We start from the raw sequence: 19394 nt of genomic DNA, 5'->3' as shown, positions 1-19394 counted from the left end.
GTTTCTTTAACTCAAACTGGTGAAATGCTGCCTGGCACAGCCCCCTCACTATTAACTTGGCACCTTCATCCAGGCTGTGAACATGGAACAAGTGAGACTCCAGAGATAGAATCTCCTTTGGCTTGATCACAAATCATAAAGATAATGGCTTTCCACTGAAAGAGCTTTCTGGAAAGCCAGTTTGCTTCTGAGCCAGTAACCCCTGTTTGGATTTGGATATCTTGCTATATTGAAAGAGGATGCCTCTGCCTGCTAAATCTGAGAGAGGAATGCAAGGGAGGAAAGGTGTGGCAAAGGGCATCAAACTGCTGCTGTCCACGAAAAACGTGCAGTGGATGCCTATAAACCCTGCCCTACAACCAGGTGACTGCAGTCTCCGCTCAAGTGGCCGACTGCTGCTGGCCCTTGAGCAGCCCCACTGGAAAGTGGCACATCCCACCTGCTCTGAGGTGAGGAAGGAATGAAAATGAGAAATGTTTCCTGCTTCAAAGACAAAGTTCATGGTCATACCCTTTGGGCTGAAGAACTGGGCTGCTGGAAAACAAGGCAAACTCCACATTTTTATTTACAGACAGTCCAGAGGTGAACTCTTGCTAAGGCTTCATTACCATTACTACTGTCTCTCTTCCCAGGCAACATTAATATTATCTCTATTCTTGATCAAGGAAAGGGAACAACCTCATTACAGGCAACACACAACCTTGTCTAGCCCTCTTAGAACATGGGAAAACTTTAGTGCTGAGTGGGGTAAGCAAGGAACCTGATTTATGCAATTCTGGCAGAAAGGTGCAGCAAAAAATTTTGTTAGGCTAAGAGAGTTTCAGCTTTTATTAGTCCATTATGAGAAAAAAGGGGAAATTCTGTACTCCAGAAATGTGGTATACAATAATATACAGCGTAAGAGCCCTGAAGAAAGAAGCCACATTCTGTTTAATGGCAGAAACAGAATAGGATTAACTCCCAGTTCTCTCTTCTAACTTCCAACACTTGTTAATGTCCAAGTTTGGGCAGGGTCAGGCCAGGGGAGCTGGACTGAAGGGCAGTGCTGAGCAGAATTAGCACCTGGGTCTCTTCCTCAGCTGAAGGAGCACAGACCACATCCTAATAAAAACTGAAAAATGAAGTTTAGAAATGTTTAACAGGCGACATATCTTGGTCACTGCCTTACTTGGCCTTTAGATCACAAGCCAAGCCTTGCAAAGGAGGCAAAGCCTCACTCCACAGCTGCTCACCAGAGACACCTCCATGGTTTGGTCCTCAGCAACCCTCACCTTCACCTGTCATCAGTTAGAAGTTACATATTTATGGAAGAAAAATATCTGCAGGAAAACAATGCTTGTCAGGTGATCTCTCCACAGATTTCTGTCACTGAGGGGAAGACCCAGTTGTCAAAGATTTAAGACAGGATGAATTATTGATCAGTGATTAGCAGCTGGCCAGGAGCCTACTGAGCTGCTGGGGAAGAGGTTTGTAATTCTGAGGAGCACAAAAGCTTCACAAACAAAAACAAGGATCCAAACTAAAGCTGATCCTAAGACACTACTGGAGTGATCAGCACACTGATGTTTACAAAAAAAAAAAAAAAAAAGCCCCCTCTATTCTTTTGGCTTTAAATTTCCATTCTGGATTCAAGGAACTGGAATTCTGTTACAAAAAAGAACTTTCATTAATCAAAACCAGGAAAAAGGAAAACTCATCTAAGAAAAGCCAGAGCCCCCCAAACCTCAACACTGCAGTAAGTGCTGAGTCCTTGGTGAAGAAATACCCAAAGAAACACCGTTCTCATCCCTCGGTACTAAACCCCACCTGTTTTCTAAACTACCACAGCATTTGTGGAGATGAGAATTATTAGAAAGGAATTTTGTTTTGACACATCCTCCCAGGACAAACAACATGCTCCTGAAAACCAAGTCACACATCCACAGTTCAATCAAACCCAGAATGGCCCAAATATTGCCCCCAAATTTACCATGAGCAAACACAGACTTGTCTAATACCAAAGACCAGTAAAAACACTTCAAATGCTATTGCAAAAACTTGCAATAAACCCGTGAGAAACTCAACACTGAAATCACCAGAGTGAATCTTTACCACACTTATTTTAAGGGGCCATTAATTACCCAGGAAGGGATTTTTGTTTGCTTTGAAAGGCTGCGGGCTAAAATTTCCTTTGCTCTCAGTTTTATGACTCCCTGCCCAGGCCAGGTGACTGCCAGGCCCAGACTGTCACATCCCATCCTGGGAAGGCAGCTGGCTGCACATCCAGCTTTTCCAGAGGAAGCTCCTCCACACCAGGGAATTCTCACCTGCCCAGCTGTGAGAGTATTCAACTCACACTGCTTCTGAATGGTGCAAATCAGCCAAGGAAATCAAATAAACAGATAATGCTCTAAAAACTGCTGCTACTGGAGAAACAGATGCTGTTTTAAATAGCTCCTCCATAGTTCTATTTCCTAGAAATCCAATTTAAGGAGAAAATATCATTACACAACTCTGTGACTGCAGCACCAGCCCTGATGAGTTTTGGTCATACCCAAGTAATCTGTAAAGGAAATTACACGAAGAGCTTAAACACAACTTGCCGAACCAATTTGTTGAATTCCAAAGTTATTACTGTGGATGTAAAGTTTTGCTACATGTAATTCACTGAAAATGTTTCTATCCCTAAATATAAAGACGGTAATTTTACATAAAGCTTACCTAAAGTTCTGTGCCAAATCTAGATGAGGAGCTTCCAAGGAGCTGAAATGAAAAAAGCACTGATTACAGAGGGAAAGCTAAAGCAATAAACAAACCATCCTGCAGCATTCCAGACAGAATTTTCAACTTCCCTATTGCACAGACCAATAACTGCACTGCAGGCCTGATCAACTGCACACAATCTTTGTCTGAACATGACTTATCTGCCTGGAAGAGGGAACCAGCCAGAGCTGCAAATCCCTGTAAAGGGAAACTGGAACTTGGTAATGCCTGGAACAAGTAATTGTTAAACAATCCCATCTTACCTGGAAAACAGGGAAAAGCAATCCCAGAACTCTAAGACTCTGTTATGCCTTCATCTTAAGTGAACACATAGCACAAATATTTTAAAAATAAAACACAAAGAGACAAAACCCAACATCTCCAAACAAAAACCAAAACCAAAACCCCCCCAAACCAAAACCAACAAAACAAACAAACAAACCAAACCACCCAAACCCAAAAAACCTCCCAAATCCCCAAAACCCTAACAAACACAGAACCCATGTTTTACTATGCCATTAGAGAAAATAAGTAATTCAAGAACTTTTCTTATTTATTTGAATGACAATTTCTATACTGCAATCAAGTAGCAAGAGTGTATCAAAGTCTCAGGATTATTACAACTGGAAAAGGAAGTAAAACTGCAGAATGGATCTGTCTGTGGTGCAGACAGGGCTGCAACTGCCACAGTGACGAAAAATATTATCAGAATCATGGTAAGAGACAAACAAAAAGATGATTATTAACAAACTGAAGTAATGGGTTTCACTAACTAAACCTGTATGACTTTTGTTCAGGATTCATTCTATCAATCACCTTTTCAGACCTGCAGTTGAACACCTCTATTACTTGAAATATTTATTTTTGAGGGATGAAATAACAACATATTCCAGGATTTCTGAACCTTGCCCATTAGTGGTCACTGTTGTTCACACCACAGGTGGAAATACACCATCATTAGTAACATTTATTAAGATAATGGGGTTTCTTAACATTCACAGAGCCCCTTTAGCACTCAGCAAGAGCTGATGCTGTGACCTGACACAACAGCAAGGTCTCCGCCTCTCACCTATGGAACAGCCATTCCCAGTCCCTTAATAAAGCTGAAATGCAGGGAAAATCCCCAGTTCTGTGTCTTTCTTTCTGCACTAAGTCTCAACACAGATCTTGTCCAGGAGTGTATTCCATGACCCCCTTCCACCAGGCTCTGCCAGGAGCCCCCAGGGAGCTGCACTGGGGGAGGGAAGGAGCTCCAGGAACTTCTGCTGGGGGCAATCAGGGAAGAGCAACCAGGGAATCAAGAAATGGCATCAAGGGTCTGCTCTCCTCTAATTCCCCTGGAAAACCAGACCTGGGGTTGAGTTTGGAGCCAGGTGGGGGCTGGGCTCTGCTCCCAAGGAACAAGTGACAGCACAAGAGGAAACAGCCTCAAGCTGTGCCAGGGAGGTTTGGATGGATATTAGGGGAAAAATGTCTTAAGCAAAAGCCCTGGCACAGCTGTCCAGGGCAGGGCTGGAGTCCCCACCCCCGGGGGGATTTAGAAGTCCTGTGGATGTGGCACTTGGGGACACGGGTCAGCGGTGGCCCTGGCAGTGCTGGGGGAACAGCTGGACTGGGTGGTCTCACAGGGCTTTTCCATACTCAAGGATTCTGTGATTCCATGATTCTCAGTGAAGCTGTAGCTGGCCCGTGAAAGCACCAGTGCTACAAAGGGAAAAGCCACAGGGAGAAAGTCTTTGTGACTGGGAGAGGGCCACTCAGTGCTGGGGGACAGATGATGTTCACTGGGATCACTGGGATCCTGAACCCAATGGGACAAATCCATGAGGAGACAAGGGAGGCTTCAGAACCAAACACTCCTTTCCTGCACTGAAGCTGGAGAGAACTCCCCTGCCCTCCTTGTCCAAGTCCTTTGCAGACAGACAAGAAAGGGATTTTTCTGTAGTCAATATGATTTAGAAATCATTTGTCAACTGACTCCAGATCCAGGATATTTTTTCCCCAGGACTTTCTCCCTTCAACCCTTACAGCCACCTCAAATCACAGATGTGAACAGGTGTAAGAGGTGACTTTTAGTCTTCCTTTTTTAAAAATATAAATTTGATCAAGATTAAAAGAGACAACTGAAGACACTGAAAGAGGCAATTAAAGCTAAGTACTCACTAAAATATGTATCTGAAAACTCTTTTTGGTTTGTTTGGGGTTTTTTTTCATGTTTTTCACCTTATGATTCAGCAGGTCTCTGAATGAGAGGAACTGACTGATTGAGGAGAAGACCTTGCTAAGTCCATCCCAAGGGAGGGTCTTAAGCCACTGAGAACTGCAAGTTGATTATAAAATTTTGCCAATAGGAGTAGAAGGACCCCCTTGACTCTCTTGGCAAGAAAACAGTAGGAGAATACTGCAAACAAATTCTCCTTGCATAAAATCATTTATCAGAGGAAAACTGGAAAAATTTAAGGTTATTGCACAGAAACTGCATTATCTTGATTCCTCTGGTTACTGTTCTGCAGAGTTCTCTGAAAAGGTAGGAAACTGAGAATGGAACTGGCTATTAGATCCCATTAGATCCCATTAAACCTAAGCACCTGCCTTCCACACTGGAAAATGCATTGAGGAAGGAGGTGGAAGAAGAATATGTGGTTCCTAAGGGCAAAAATAAATCCAGAGTGGTGTTGGGGAGCAGTTGGGCACTCTGGCACCACCAAATACCTGGGAAATTCCTTAATAAAACAGATTTTCAAACTAGTGGTGAAAGGCAATTCTGTGGGTCTGTAACTGTGTCCTAGAAACACATCGGGAAGCACAGAGTGTCACAGAGAAGAGGGCCCCCTGAAATCCTTAAAAAAAATAATGAAGAAATAAAATCATTAAGGTTGAGATGCTGGAGAAAGTCATGGCAGACAGCAAAATCCTGTGCACCAGCCCCTTGTTTCCCTGGGAGAAGCCCAGCTGTGCTCCCCTGCAGCCACGAGTGAGGCTCACCTGGAGGGGCACAAGGAGACGTAGAGCAGGATGAGCAGCACTGCTCCCACCACGGTTGCCAGCAGGGATCTCATCCAGGAGCTGAGCTGGCAGAAGTTACAGTACTGCACAATGGTGATGAGAATGGCACAACACATGAACATGGTGTACTGCAACAGAGAGAGAGAGGGGGGTTAACAGCTGCCCAGGGCCCTGGCACACAGCCACGCCAGGGAGAAGGGGTAATCCCGCCTGGATGAAGGGCACAGGAAGCGATCCCACGTGACGATGGACATCTTCCCTTCCAGCAGCAAGAAAACCTTTAGCACTGGTGGTTTGTCACTGTTTTCCCTGGATGGAGTTTTTTATCACACACCCGTTATTTCAGCGATGCCCAGAGCCTCCAGCTTACCTTGGTCAAAAGCTCAGTGCCTCTTCTCATTCAAAACAAGGGAAAAAAAGGTGAAAATTCATGGCAACCTCCTCTCCACTGCTGGGGTTAGATCCTGCCTGCTTTAAACTGAGTATCGAAATTCCATTGCATTGGAAATGCAGAGTGCAATTTCACCCACCTGCCTGCTTTTAGAAACACTTCTCAGAACATTCTCACACTGCCCTGTAACACCTGAGTCCAGGTAAGGATCTGCCTCAGTGACAACAGGCAGCTCCAGTCACTGGCAACTCGCACTTGGTACCACGACCACTTGTGGCAATTTGAAAGGACAAGCTCACATTTTCTGTTCCAAACGTCTCATCTCAAAACCTTTACCTCTCCCTTTACCCCTCCACAACTTCACTGGATAAAGGAAAGGAAGAGCAGGGCAGATGCATTGCCCAGAGCACCTTCATTTCCCCAGGTACAACCTCAAAACCCTCAAGTGTGCCAATGATGTGCCAATTTTGGTTTCCCAAGAATATTCATGACCATCCAAACTCAACTAGAGACTCCACATTTGGATTAAGGAGTTCTGGTCTAGCTCCATGCTGTGTTTTACAGCATGAAATGATCATTCTCTCCCTTTCTCTCTCCCTTTAGGTGTCCTGTGCAGCTGAAGTGCAGACTCTGCAGCCTGGCAGTCCTGTGGCATAACAAACAAGCACGTGATCGAGAGCAGACACAGTGTATGGGGAAAAATCCTTACATAATTCACCATTTTTAAACCACAAACAACAATTGTTGGTTTTTTAAATGACTTAAAAACAGATAAAAGGAATTTCAGAAGTGTCCATAAAAAACCCGTAACTTAAACCTACTTTTTCCCCCCCATTTCAGGTCTCCCAAAGTGGCAGAGCACTGGTTCTCACTCCAAGTGACGCCCCAGCATGAAGCCAGCCTATAGAGGGTCAGGATGTGCTGGATTTTACTATGGATGCATGGCTTTGGAAAGTTTTTTTTCATGGCTTTTGGAAAGTTTTTGTTAGTTTTCATTTTAATTATTTTATATCCAGGGAGGGTATAAAATGCTATGAATAAAAAAAAAACTTTGCAAAACCATGTCATAGTAAAGGAGGACACTTACCTGACCCTCTATAGATTGACTCCATTTCCTAGAGCTCCATGAGTGTGGAAACACTGAGCACAAGCTGAGTTGGGATATCTCTTGGAGAGTGAGCCAACAGCCCCACGACTCTGGAGCACCTGCAAGAGGGAAGAAAGCAAAGTTCATTCTCAGTTTGGTGATGAAAATCACCATTTTACTGCTGCTGCCTGAAGTGTTTCAACTCAACCTGACCTGCTGTATTGAGAACACACTTGTAAAGTGGTTCTTCTGATATTATCTGAAACGTTTGGAGAGATGATCAAGGATGGTGATGAATGGGATGGTATCAAAATCAATGGACAGATTTGAGAGATTTGAAGGTTTTCATCTCCCTTCCCTTGAGGAAAACATTCCTATGGTTATTTACTGATAATCATGGAGGGGAAAGACCATCATTAGACTGAATGAACAAACAAATCCATTTACAGCTTAAAAATTCCTCCCTAAAGTTCCAAAAAGTAGAAGCTGCAGAATGATCTTAAGCATGGGATGGAACAGAATGTCAACCACACCCTCCTGTGACTGTGATAACCACGGGATGTGTGTTTAAATCAGCACGGATTTAAAAAATCTGTGGTCACACGTTCCCATGGAACAAACAGCCCCCAGTAACCAGGAATAAGCTGTGATAGGAAGAGTGAAGAAGATCTGGTCATTACCTACACCCAGGGCCCTGAAACAGCAAGAGCTTTGTGAAACAGAATTCCCTGAAGGTCCTGGAAAGGAAGGATTGCACACTGTGCTGCCTGAGAGAAACCTGCAGAGAAACAATCTTTCATCTCCAGCTTGAGGCTATTTTGTTCTCAGTTTTAAAGCCTTGATTTTATGCCACAGTTGGCCTTTAAATTAAACTGTTCTCCCCTCTCCTCACTGCTGCTCATGGCAGGCAGCTGGAACAAGAGGCGCCTTCCAACCCAAACCATTCTGCGATTCTATGAATGTTTAACCCCTCATTCTCCCCTTCTGAGTGCTTTGAATAACAGAGACACCAAATTCCCTATGGATCTCTGTGTCTGGGTTAAATATGCCAATTTCTTTCCATTCCTTTTCAGAAGGCAGTTATTGCATTCCTTTAACCACTCCCCCAGCCACTGCAATGGCCATTTCTAGGTACCAAGTGCTCTCTGCTTTGAATTCCTTCATTTCACTCTGCAAAGCCTGAACACCCTTCACTAATCCTGTTCCCACTGTCAAGGTTCACTGATACAGCTTCTCTGACTCCAAACTCCAAATCCAGCTCAGGACAATAGTCCTGAGATAAACCACTCGCATTATCTCAAAAAAATTCCTACAGAAGTGCTTGGTCTAAGAGGAAAAAGGTATGCAAGCAGCAGGAATTTCTAGGTATCCTCTCCCCTTTTGTCTGAGTTTTCACCATGACTGTGTTTACATAACAGACTAGGAATTCCATCATCCACAAAGTCCCATCCCTCCCAGGGATCTGTATCAAACAGATGTAAAGCAGAGGAGGTGGAGGAAGGCAGGCAAGCAACAAGCTTTGTTAGCTCCAAACAGTCACGTTAGGGAATGGAGTTCAACAACTTACATGTATATTTGTTTCAAAATCAGAGGTGAAGTGTGAAAAAACTGCAAGAGCTGGGAGAGAAACCAGGATTGCACCGAAGAAGTGTCGAGGCAGCCAGCCAGATATCACCTCCAGGAGACGCTTGGTGCAAGTCATCACCTCCTCCAGGAAGAATGCCATCCTGGAACACAGGAAAGCAGGGATGAAGGCTTTAATGGCAGCACATCTCCTTGTACCTCTCATTTACCTGTAATAATACAGCTTCAAATCCATCACTTCGGCTCTGTGAGCAGCCAAGGTGCCACAGCACCTGCTGGTGATTCCAGGGAATAATCCAGCCTGGCTGCCAGATGAACAAGTGTTTGCTCAGGTGAGGAGGAGCAGCAAAGGGAGGGAGAGCCTTTGCACGGTGGCTTTGAGAAAACAAAAAGCCAAACTTCACTTCCTTGGAAGGTTAAGCAGAGGGGAGACTCCTCTCCATTCATAAATAAAGCAGGCAGGGAGAGGGAAAACTTTTACAAGTTAAAGTCACTGAAAATAACACCAGGAACATTTGAGGAGCAGGGCAGCTCCAGCACCCATCACACTGCAACCCAAACCAGTTCTCCCAGTTGCAAGCAGCCAGTCTGCAGGCAGGCTCTGTTCCCTGTCATTAGGGAAGGGGAAGGGGAGCGTGGGCTGCGAGCTGGCAGGAGCTGAGCTGCAGGAGCTGAGCCCGGGGAGGCCAGCTGGCACCGCCCAGCTGGGTGCCACCAGCCCCGCGGGAAGGAGCGGCTCTCGCCTCGAGCTGCCGAGAAATCCACGGCCCCAACCTGTGAAGAGCTGAAGGAGCCAACTGGAGGAGCTCTGGAGAGCAGCTTACCGGAGACGCTTCTCAAATGAGAGCAGCTCTAATTGCTGAAATGAATAAGGGAAGGGAAAAGGATGCTCAATGCTCAAGGGCATTGCATAGAAAACTAGTATTTATCCACAGAAATAAATCCTTGGGATAACTTCCTTCTCAAAGCTCAACATTAGTCACTTGAGAAAAACTGCAACTGCTGTTTAAGTGCCTAATTATTTTTAAGAAGCTGTGAAAAGGTGGTGTAGCACAGTTAGCTGCATCCAGAGCCCTTAATGGCATGTGTGGAGTTGTCAGACTCAGGCTGGGCAGGTAATTCTGGACTACAGAGCCCAAACAGCACAGAATCACACCTTTTGTTTGGACAGAGATGCTCACAGCTGAAAAAAAAACCCCAGAAACACCCACTAAATATGAAATTCCCAGTCTCCAACGTCACATAAATTACCCCACATCACCTATAGCTCTAAAAAGAGAAAAGATATTCACTCATTTTTAACCTTGTTGGCTGAAATACAAGGTTTTATACTGGATAAAAGCCTGACACAAACCAAGCTGAATTTAAATTTCTTTATGCCAGTTTGACACTCATTCCACACCTTTAAATATAAATTGTCTGTGAATGAGATTTTAATTCTCCAGTCTGGAATTCTGTGACTTGCAATCAGAAGTATTTTGCGAAGCATAAAGAACTCTTCTCTAATTGCATGTGTTAAAATCTGTAAATTATACTTAAAATTCCCGGAAAAAGAGGAATCGGGGAGGATGGAATACACGGTAATTCACCGGGAGCCCACGAGAGGGTGCTCACAGATTTGCCAGTTCCCAGTTTAACGGACTTCCACTCACACCAAAAATTCTAACTGTATTCCATCGGAAAACAGCGTTTCCAGCAAAGCACTGAAATTTAACAGCTGGCTATTAAAGACTTTATAAAAGCTCTCTAGAGTAAGAACTGGGGTTTCTGATGGGTCACAGACTGTCAGAACTGTCCCTGTGCCCAGTGGCAGCGCCGTTGTCCAGCGCTGAGTACGTCTGAAATCAGCACCCATCTTCCCAGCTCTGAAAATAAAGCCCCATTCTCCAACGGCCGATGGATTGGGATTGGCACCTCCACGGCTGAGCTGAGAGCACGGAAGGGGGAAGGGATGCCAGGGCCTGGCTCCCCGGGCACGCCGCTCCGTGCGAAGGCAGCCTGGTGCCACCTGTGCCCACGCTCCCGTCCCGGCTGGCACAGACCCGGCTCTGTGGCACACGCCCAGCTCATGTCTCTCACCCCAGCCCACACACCAGGGACTCCACCGTTTGCATTCTCCTTCCTGCCAAGCCTCCATGCCAGGACAAATTCCTGTGGGAACTATAGCAACAAATCCACGGCTGAACCCGAGGGGTTAATCCTGCCATGAGGACACTGCTTCCTTTAGGCAGCTGCTGTCTCACAAGGGCAGGTGCACATTCCAGGGCAATGCCACGTTTCTCCTGATAATCTTTACCTTCTTGCACTGATTTGTTCGGGATGGGATGTAGCGTGGGGCTCTGCACTCCGGAATTACACGACGGAATTCTCCTCCTTAGCAGTGAATCCAGCCCAATGCTCCCAGCACAGGAAGTCAGGGGTGCATTAAATCCAGACAGCAGTGAGAGCTGCAGACAGATTTAATGGCTACAGGGCAGTATCAGTAAATAATGCAGTGTCAGTGGGCAGCTCAACAGCGCTTAAATGCTAAAGCATCTGAGCTGTTTACACAAGCTGGAGTTCAAATTAGTAACTTTGACATAAATGATTAATGGCTAATGGGGATTGTTACCATAATTTTTGTATTTACTGGCAGTCTAAAATCAATTCCCAGAGTTCAAATCAAAAGCTTTTGGCATAGCAGCAATTTGGTGGGATATTAAATACCAGATGTTAGAAATAAATAAAGGCAAACAGACTACATTGTTTTCCTCAGCATCAATACTCTGTATCAGTCGTGTTAACAGATCTGGTTCATTAGGCTCGAGGGGCAGAAAGCAATTTCTGCTCCTGGTCATGAGGAATTTAGGAAGATCCAGTGTTGGCCACAGGTCTTGGCTGAGGACAGATTGGGGGGTGGCACCTCAGCCAGGCTGGGAAGGCGAAGCACCAGGAAAAGGGCAGGTCTTTGGTCAGACAACAGCACAGCTTCCCTTCTGCTGTTGGACTGCACTTGCTTTCTTCATCCAGATGATCCTTTTTTGCTGTCTAGAAAGGTCCTTTTAAATTCATGAATCAACTCCCACCTCTCACTCTCTGGAACAGGAATAAACACCCACTCTTCTGCCCTCAACCCTTCACCCACAAGCCTTCCCTAAAACATGCTATCAAAAGCAAGCACATTTTTCATAAATAAACTTATTTATAAGCAGTTTTACTCGAGGACAAGATGTCAAAATTATCTAGTGAACAAAACTTCTATATTTACACTAAATATTGGGCAGCTGTTGGGCAGAATCTCTAACCCCTGTTCCTGCAGAGCCACACCTCAGACTCCCAAGTGGAATCTCACACACTGTTGTACATTCAGTGACAACGGCTTTTTTTTAAATACCAGAACTTTAGGATCTCTTACACTTCAGCTGAGCTTGTCAAAGTAGCTACATTTCAAGTGGGCAGAAGGACATTCTTCAGAGAACATTTACAGAGGAGATGACATCTTCCACGTGCTCACAAATGAAGCACCAATTTTTGCGTGCAGCTTTATACAATTAATTTTCGAGTGGCTCTTGTGCTAACAGTGGGATGCTCATCTATAGGTACTCCAATAATTTATTATCAGACACTTCAGAGGAATCAAAACATCCCTCTCCCTCGTAAGCTTTGCTCCAAGAGGACTTTTGCTGTTGCAGAACTCAAGTTTTAAGGCGTTTCTCACTGCCCAGGCTGTGACAGTGCCGTGCTCTCCCACAGCTGGGCTGAGCTAGGGGAGCCCTTGCTAGGCTGAGTCCTGGATTTAATTAAAATTTAGCTGATTTAAAGGCAGGGTTAGCATCACGATAATGAAAATACAATGTGAAACTTAGGCAAGAATTTTCTGGTCTTAAAATAATCCCTTTTCCTGAAATTCTGGGATTGTGCCCAGCATTGTAGTCCAGTCTCCTCCCCAAAGATATCTCGGTGGTATTCTGTGATTGTCATTTGGGATGACATTTCTGCACAGGAAGTTCTGCACTGTTTCTGTGCATAATGAGTGGTCAGAAGGAGCAGTCCTCACTTGGAAGAGGATTTGAAGAGGAAAAAGATGATTTTCACCTCCCTGCCCAAAGGAACTGTACAGAGTGTGTGGAGTGGCCCAGAAGTGTAGTTTAGGTATTTTCTATAAAGCAAATACACAATATAGATTCAAAACATCCCTGCTGGTTTGAAGGAGAGGACAGGGAAAGGCAGAGATCACTTGCCCCATCCAACCATTCCTGGTTCCCAAGGTAACCAGGACAATTTGAAGGGTCTTGAGATCACAGGTCAGGTTGACAGCACAGAGCTGCAGTGAAGCCAAACCCTGCACAGCCACTCACAGACAAAAACCACTTTGCCAACTCTTGACTGTATAGACCAAAAACAACAATTTCCCTTCTCCTTAAGGAACCCATAAACCACCAATTACAGAGCAGGACTGCAATAAAACCATATGTATCTACCTATAAATATTTCTATGATTAGAAATCATAGCAATAATTTTTATAAATGTACAAAATAAGGCAAAAGCAATGTCCTACGGGGAAAACAAGTGGGGAAAACAACAAATTGAAAAATAGTAAAATGAAGTAAGAATTCACCTGTAAAGTGAGTGAACAAATTTTCTCCAAATATACCTGGAGAGCAGAAGGCAGCACTTCTGGAAAGCAGTGGTTGTGCTGCTCCCAGCTGAACAAGTTCATGGCCACCAAACCCAGACCACCTGAAAGAGCTGCCTGAAAACTGCCTGAAATTAAACTTCTGCCCCACCCAAACCAGAGTACAGAAACTTCTGCAAAGGGGAAAATGCATTTCTGATGCAAGAGAGAAGACAAACAAATAATTAACACAGTTTAGAATGACAACTCTACCAGTTCAACCACCTCACAGTACAGCTTTTAACTCTCTGAATTTCTGTATTTCCTAAAAACTATTCCAATTGCAACAACCAAACACACCTGCTAAGAAATGCTATCTTTAAAAGCATTTCATAGATGGCTTCTCTCTACTCCACATGCCAGCTTCCATGTAAATCCACTTGCACACATTTATATGCCCAGTGAGGTACAAATTCCTTCAGTGACTAAAGCATTAATTCAGTATTTTTTACCTTGACCCTTCAAAGTCAAAATAAGAGTGCAAACTGCAATCTCCCGTTTCTTTTGAAACAGCAGCAGAAACTGCTTCCAGCTCATGATTACAAAAGCATTTTGACTGACACATTCCTGACAGATCTGCAGAACTCCAGGAGAGGACACCCATTTGCACACACCACCCTTATGCTGCTGTTGTGTCAGGGAAGTGCAGGGAACACCAGGATGAGGAGGGCAGAGTGAACTGGCTCCCACAGGTCCAGACAAACAATCAGCTCATTAACGGGTCGATCACCTGGGTTAATGACAGGTTACACGAGGGATCTGTGCAGATCACACAGCTCACCCAGGAGAGCACAAGCTGCACTGAACAAAGTGCTCCGAGTGTGTGAGTAACCCTGGGGATGGAGGAGCTGCCACAGCAGAGTCCTGGAAGCTCAGAACACCCCAGCACTGCCGGTGACTGGCGCAAATGGGGAATGAGGAGCTGCTGTTAAAACCCAGGCACCTGCAGCCAAGTCTGCTGAGGGCTCAGGGGCAGGACAAGGGCTCAGGTGTGGGGCTGGCACCTCTGAGCACGACCCTGCCAAGTGCCAGCCCTTCTGCAGAGACAGAACAGTGCCCTGCCCATGTGGGGAAACACTGGACCCCTGTTGTATGTCAGACACAGAAAACACGAACTATCTCAATGTTAGCTCATGAAACTTAAAAAAAAATCTGGACAGACACAATGTGCCTTTAGCAATTTCTCTTCTTTCCTTCTTTGAGGGCAGCATTGCTCTTTGCAGCTCTGACACATGATGTCAGTTTTAACCCCAGAACTCTGTACTTTTATCTCGGAGTTTAAAGGAGTGGTTTTGGGGCGTTTCTTTTATGGACAGATCAAAGTTTTCTGTTTGAATTCTGACGGTCCTGTGAGGACAGAAGACATACAGTGGCACGTGGCATCCCAAGGAACAGTAAGAGGGATGGGGTGCAGATTCCATTTCCTTACGTGATCTCTAGCAGAGTCACAATTCTGCTGCAATTCCTGTAGCCAGAGCTCTCCCTGCACAAGATGTGCTGCGAGCCTTGGCTGCGCTGACTCTGCTCTTCAAGCCTTACAGCCCATCCAAGCCAGTTCCTGGGTTCTGTCAAACAAAATGTTCCCGAGCCAAGCACCACTGCAGCTCTCCCTGCCCTTTGCAGACGTTGTTACACTTTCTTTACCTGATGGAGATGACAAGGGACAGCACTTCCAGCAGGATGGCGATGACGAACACCACGACGGCCGCAGGTGGCGGAGGGGACGCGACCATGCCGTGCTTCAGGAAACACGTGATGGAGAGGATGAGGAAGACCGTGGTGGACAGGAACACATCCAGGAGCGAGCTGAAGGTTGCACTGGCAAACGTCTTCACTGGAGCATTCCTTATAACCTGTGTGGAGCACAGGGATTGAGGGAAGGGGTGGAAAGGAATTAATGCTATTTTGCTGAATTCAACTGGATGATGAACAGCAGCTCCTAACAAAGAAAGGAATGAAGAAATTTTGGCCACTTCGTTAATGAGGTGTAAGCACTGCTTGGAAACAAGAAGCAGACGAGGTTTGATGGCTGTCACAGCTTCCTGAGCAGACCGTGTTGAAAAGAAGTATTGGTGGCACAGCCCCCAGGCCTGGGGTGATTTTTACACACTATTATGATACAGAAATAAAACAACATGAAAATGGACTATTCTGTGCAAAGAAACATTAATATAATAAGCAGAAGATTAAGTTATGGGATATTTTATTCTATTATTTTAAAATAAGAACAGATTTTACTATAACTTTTTTAGCACTGATGGTTAAGAAAACCCTCCTAACACCACTCCACAGACACAACTCCTGTGGCAGAATTCTCATCTCCCTTTCAGACCAGATTAAAAGCTGTGTAATCCAAACTGATCAGAGCCCAGGACATCCAGTTCTGCTCTTCCATAACCCCTCACCACACATTCCCATCCCATCCTGGCCTGGCCCACTGCTTGTGCAGCTGTGCTTTGTGCTACCACAGCTAGTCCTGCTGAAAACCAGATCATGAGCTCCACATCCTAGCTTATGAAGGTGAGCCCAGTCCTAGGAGTGTTTGTATCTGCCCAAGAGACCACAGAAAGAAAGCTCCAAAGAAAACCAGAAACTCTGTTCTCAATGTCACCATGAAGGCACCCAGTTGGAGTGCTCTGGTTTAATTTGGAAGTTTCTTTTGTTCCTCAGAACACTTCCTGTGCTCAGCAATAATGGGAAACAAACTTTTTCCTCATTTATACCTCCCTGCAACCTACCAAATCCAGCCAGCATCACTTCAGTGCCAAAACTACCTTTGAACTTGAAGGGGTAGCAGCATCCTGCTCATCCACACATGAAGGGAAGCAGCACTGTGTCCCCAGGTGACAGAGTTAAAGATGCTCTAACAGTGCTAAGTAGTGCCTTCATTTCCAAATGGGAACAGATTAAGGCTCTTGGGAAGCAGAGCTGACTCCAGAGAGGGATCACAACCTGAGCCTGCAGCTGGCACTGTATAATCAGAGGTGAATTCAGGGGTGCTGGAAGTCACTTTTAGCAGCACTGACTGTCAGGCCATTAGAGAACCTGGACTCCTGTCAAATCTTTTCACTCTCTAAAGGAAGATTTCATTGTTGTTTCCAACCAGAACTCTGCTAACATTAAAGCTTTAAAAGATTTTTGCCCCAGTGCTGCAGAGTTACTATTAGAGAGTGAAAATTCCCACTTTCAAGGAGGCTTATGTAATAATTTCCAAATTATTAGCTTGCCACTAACAAAATGCACAGACCACATTCCAGCTCTTTCTAGGAATTTGCTACATAGCTACATTAATAGGTCCATCTGTATATGCTTTACTATCTCTGCTTTGCTTCCATTTCCAATCTTTCCACTGGAAACTACTTGATTTACTATTTTCTTTACAGTTTGCAAATTTTGCAGGCTGCATCCCACAGGAAGTTTCTCCTTCTTGTTGCTACAGGAACTTTATGCAGAGAGATACCACTAAATTACAGTGCTGCAGGATGAGCATGGAGCTCCTGACCAAAGTGAAGAGACTGAACTGCAACACAACTGGGCTTTCCTTTGGTAAAATGAAATAAATTAAGTGAGGTGTCACCTGGAAGTATTGGAAAACAAGCAAATATTGCTAAGGAGAATGTGACAACACTGCTCAGAACTGAAAACAACAAACAGCAGAAGCAGAAATCCCGCTGCCCTCGGATGCAGGACACACCGGGAAGAAAAGAAACCTACACCTAATTTATCCTGATGCAGTTCTGCAGATGGATCACCCAAATCAACAGCTCAGTGCTGCTGGAAGGGAAGGGCCCATTCCCCTTCCTGCTGCCGGACGCTTATCTTGTGCTGGCTCTGGCACTTGCCAACCTCTCCAGAGCTGCTGCTGCTTCCACACAGCACAAACCAGCCCCAGATGGAAAGAAAAAGAGCCCCAAACAGAAAAACAAACCATGAATATTTCATGCTAGGCCAGTAAATGAACTGCTCACAGCGGGGAAGGCTGAGAAGCACCAGAGCCATTAGAATGGGCAGGGAGGAGGAGGAGCAAGGAGGGCAGAGCAATTGCCTTTTCTTGGCAGCAATTTTTCAGCTACTGGTGGAAATGCAGCCTCAGTTCTAACTGACACCTAATGTCACTCTAGGTGAATTTAAACTTTCTTGATAGAGCCTATCAGTCAGGCAGGAAAATCCAGTGCTGTGGAAAACCTGTGATATTATTAGCCCCCAAGGGAATTAAGGAGTCTTTAGACTCAGTGCAGAATCCTGAAGAAAACACCAAGTTCCTTACAATTTACTGCTCCTTACAATTCCAGTGTTTTGAGCTGCCTTTATCTGAATGCAGCACACTTATGGAATTAGGACATTTGAATTCAGCACAGGTTTGGATTCCACAGGGATAACCATGAGAGTGTGACTAAACAAGAATCAAATTCCAAGTTACCATTCTCAAAGTTAGAATATTTGATGGGAAGACAAGTAGCAATTGGTCCTTTACTTTGGTAAGTTATGGTCCTTACCATCTCAGCATGGTTCTCTGGCCACCCTAAAGACTTAGAACATTAACCTGAGCATGAAGAAAACCAGTATACCTCAGATTTCCAGCCCAAACACTGGACTAGACTCAGGACATGGCAAAAGATGCTCCAAGGGCTGGAACTCCTCTGCTCTGATGTCAGGCTTGGAATGCTGGGGGTGTTCAGCCTGGAGAAGAGAAGGCTCCAGGGACACCTTAGAGCTCTTCCAGTACCTAAAGGGGCTCCAGGAGAGCTGGAGAGGGACTAGGGACTTTGGATGATGGCCTGGGTTAATAGGACAAGGGGCAATGGCTTCCCACTGGCAGAGGGCAGGGATGGATGGGATATTGGGAAGGAATTGTTCCCTGGCAGGGTGGGGAGGCCCTGGCACAGGGTGCCCAGAGCAGCTGGGGCTGCCCCTGGATCCCTGGCAGTGCCCAAGGCCAGGCTGGACGGGGCTTGGAACACCCTGGGATGGTGGAAGGTGTCCCTACCATGGCAGGGGGTTGGAATGGAATGAGCTTTATGGTCCTGTCCAACCGAAATCATTCCATAATTCTACAATAAACTGAAAGGAGACTCTTTTCAGAGGCAGCAATATCAAGTAGCAAATCACATTTGACATTACATGACCCTTGTCATGAAACCACTGCAACAAAATGTGTTAAAAACCCCAAGGACAGACAGTGGCTTAGACAGATTACAGACAGAAACCAATGCCAGTAGAAACACACCTCTTCCTGGTAGCTCGTCCTGTAGGCCATCTCCAAATCCTGATCCAAGAAGTTGAGGCTCAGCTTGTTAATAGGTGGTTTAAAGAAGTAATCTTTCATGAGGCTAAAGAGAGAAGACAAAATCAACATCAGTTTGTTCAGCTGTACCTCCTTCAGACCCTGGATTCCCACACCCCCAGACTGGCTGCTGTTTCTAGGGATGCTGGCACTTGGCTTTGAAGTTCCTGTGGTTTTTCTTCTTTCTTGATCACCAAAGTATCCTCTTACCCACATCACTTGCTCAGTCAAAGGAAATAGTCCACAAATAAAGCAAACTTTTATACTTCCAGGAAGAGTCTAACAAGTCCTTCCAGAAATTTAACAGATCTAACTCATGAGTACAGATAATTGTAACATAAGCCAGCAAACAGTAAAGGTTAATTGCTGCTACAGACATACAACCTCTGGAGACACGTGGCTGTGGGATATTTGTGTCTTGGGTGGAATTCTATGGCTCAAAGCAAGCCAAGGATGACAAAGGTGACAAACTGTTATGGGTCTTTGCCCATTTTAGAAAACAGCAGTTTCTTGTTATTTCAGACACTGAAATAACTCAGTAACTCAACTGGGAACATTCCCTTAATGACCTGGGCTGCAGAGAAGAGATGGAGAGCTGAGATTTACTTCTGAAATGGGAGATCTGGAATGACCAGCACCATCAAC

General features: G+C 45.1%; 1 protein-coding gene and 1 long non-coding RNA gene across 3 annotated transcripts in view; both read right to left on the bottom strand.

Annotated features, from left to right (window-relative positions):
• The window catches only part of ADCY9 (adenylate cyclase 9), an 88016-nt gene that overhangs the window by 9501 nt on the left and 59121 nt on the right, over positions 1 to 19394 (bottom strand). For both annotated transcript variants that reach the window (XM_068206560.1, XM_068206561.1), the window contains 5 exons: positions 18693 to 18795; positions 15110 to 15318; positions 8794 to 8953; positions 5728 to 5876; positions 2701 to 2742 (listed from right to left, as the gene is read on the bottom strand). In XM_068206560.1, the coding sequence (XP_068062661.1) occupies positions 2701 to 2742; positions 5728 to 5876; positions 8794 to 8953; positions 15110 to 15318; positions 18693 to 18795 (663 nt within the window). The remainder of the gene's footprint in view (positions 1 to 2700; positions 2743 to 5727; positions 5877 to 8793; positions 8954 to 15109; positions 15319 to 18692; positions 18796 to 19394) is intronic.
• Positions 800 to 2691, bottom strand: LOC137483481 (uncharacterized). The gene is made up of 2 exons (XR_011004482.1): positions 1233 to 2691; positions 800 to 1101 (listed from the first exon to the last, which is right to left on the bottom strand). It is a non-coding gene; the product is annotated as an uncharacterized lncRNA (long non-coding RNA).

The sequence above is a fragment of the Anomalospiza imberbis genome, chromosome 16 (genome assembly GCF_031753505.1).
Source record: "Anomalospiza imberbis isolate Cuckoo-Finch-1a 21T00152 chromosome 16, ASM3175350v1, whole genome shotgun sequence".
NCBI lineage: Eukaryota > Metazoa > Chordata > Aves > Passeriformes > Viduidae > Anomalospiza > Anomalospiza imberbis.
The sequence above is the reverse complement of the archived record's forward strand: the minus strand, read 5'-3'. Positions and strand labels throughout refer to the sequence as shown.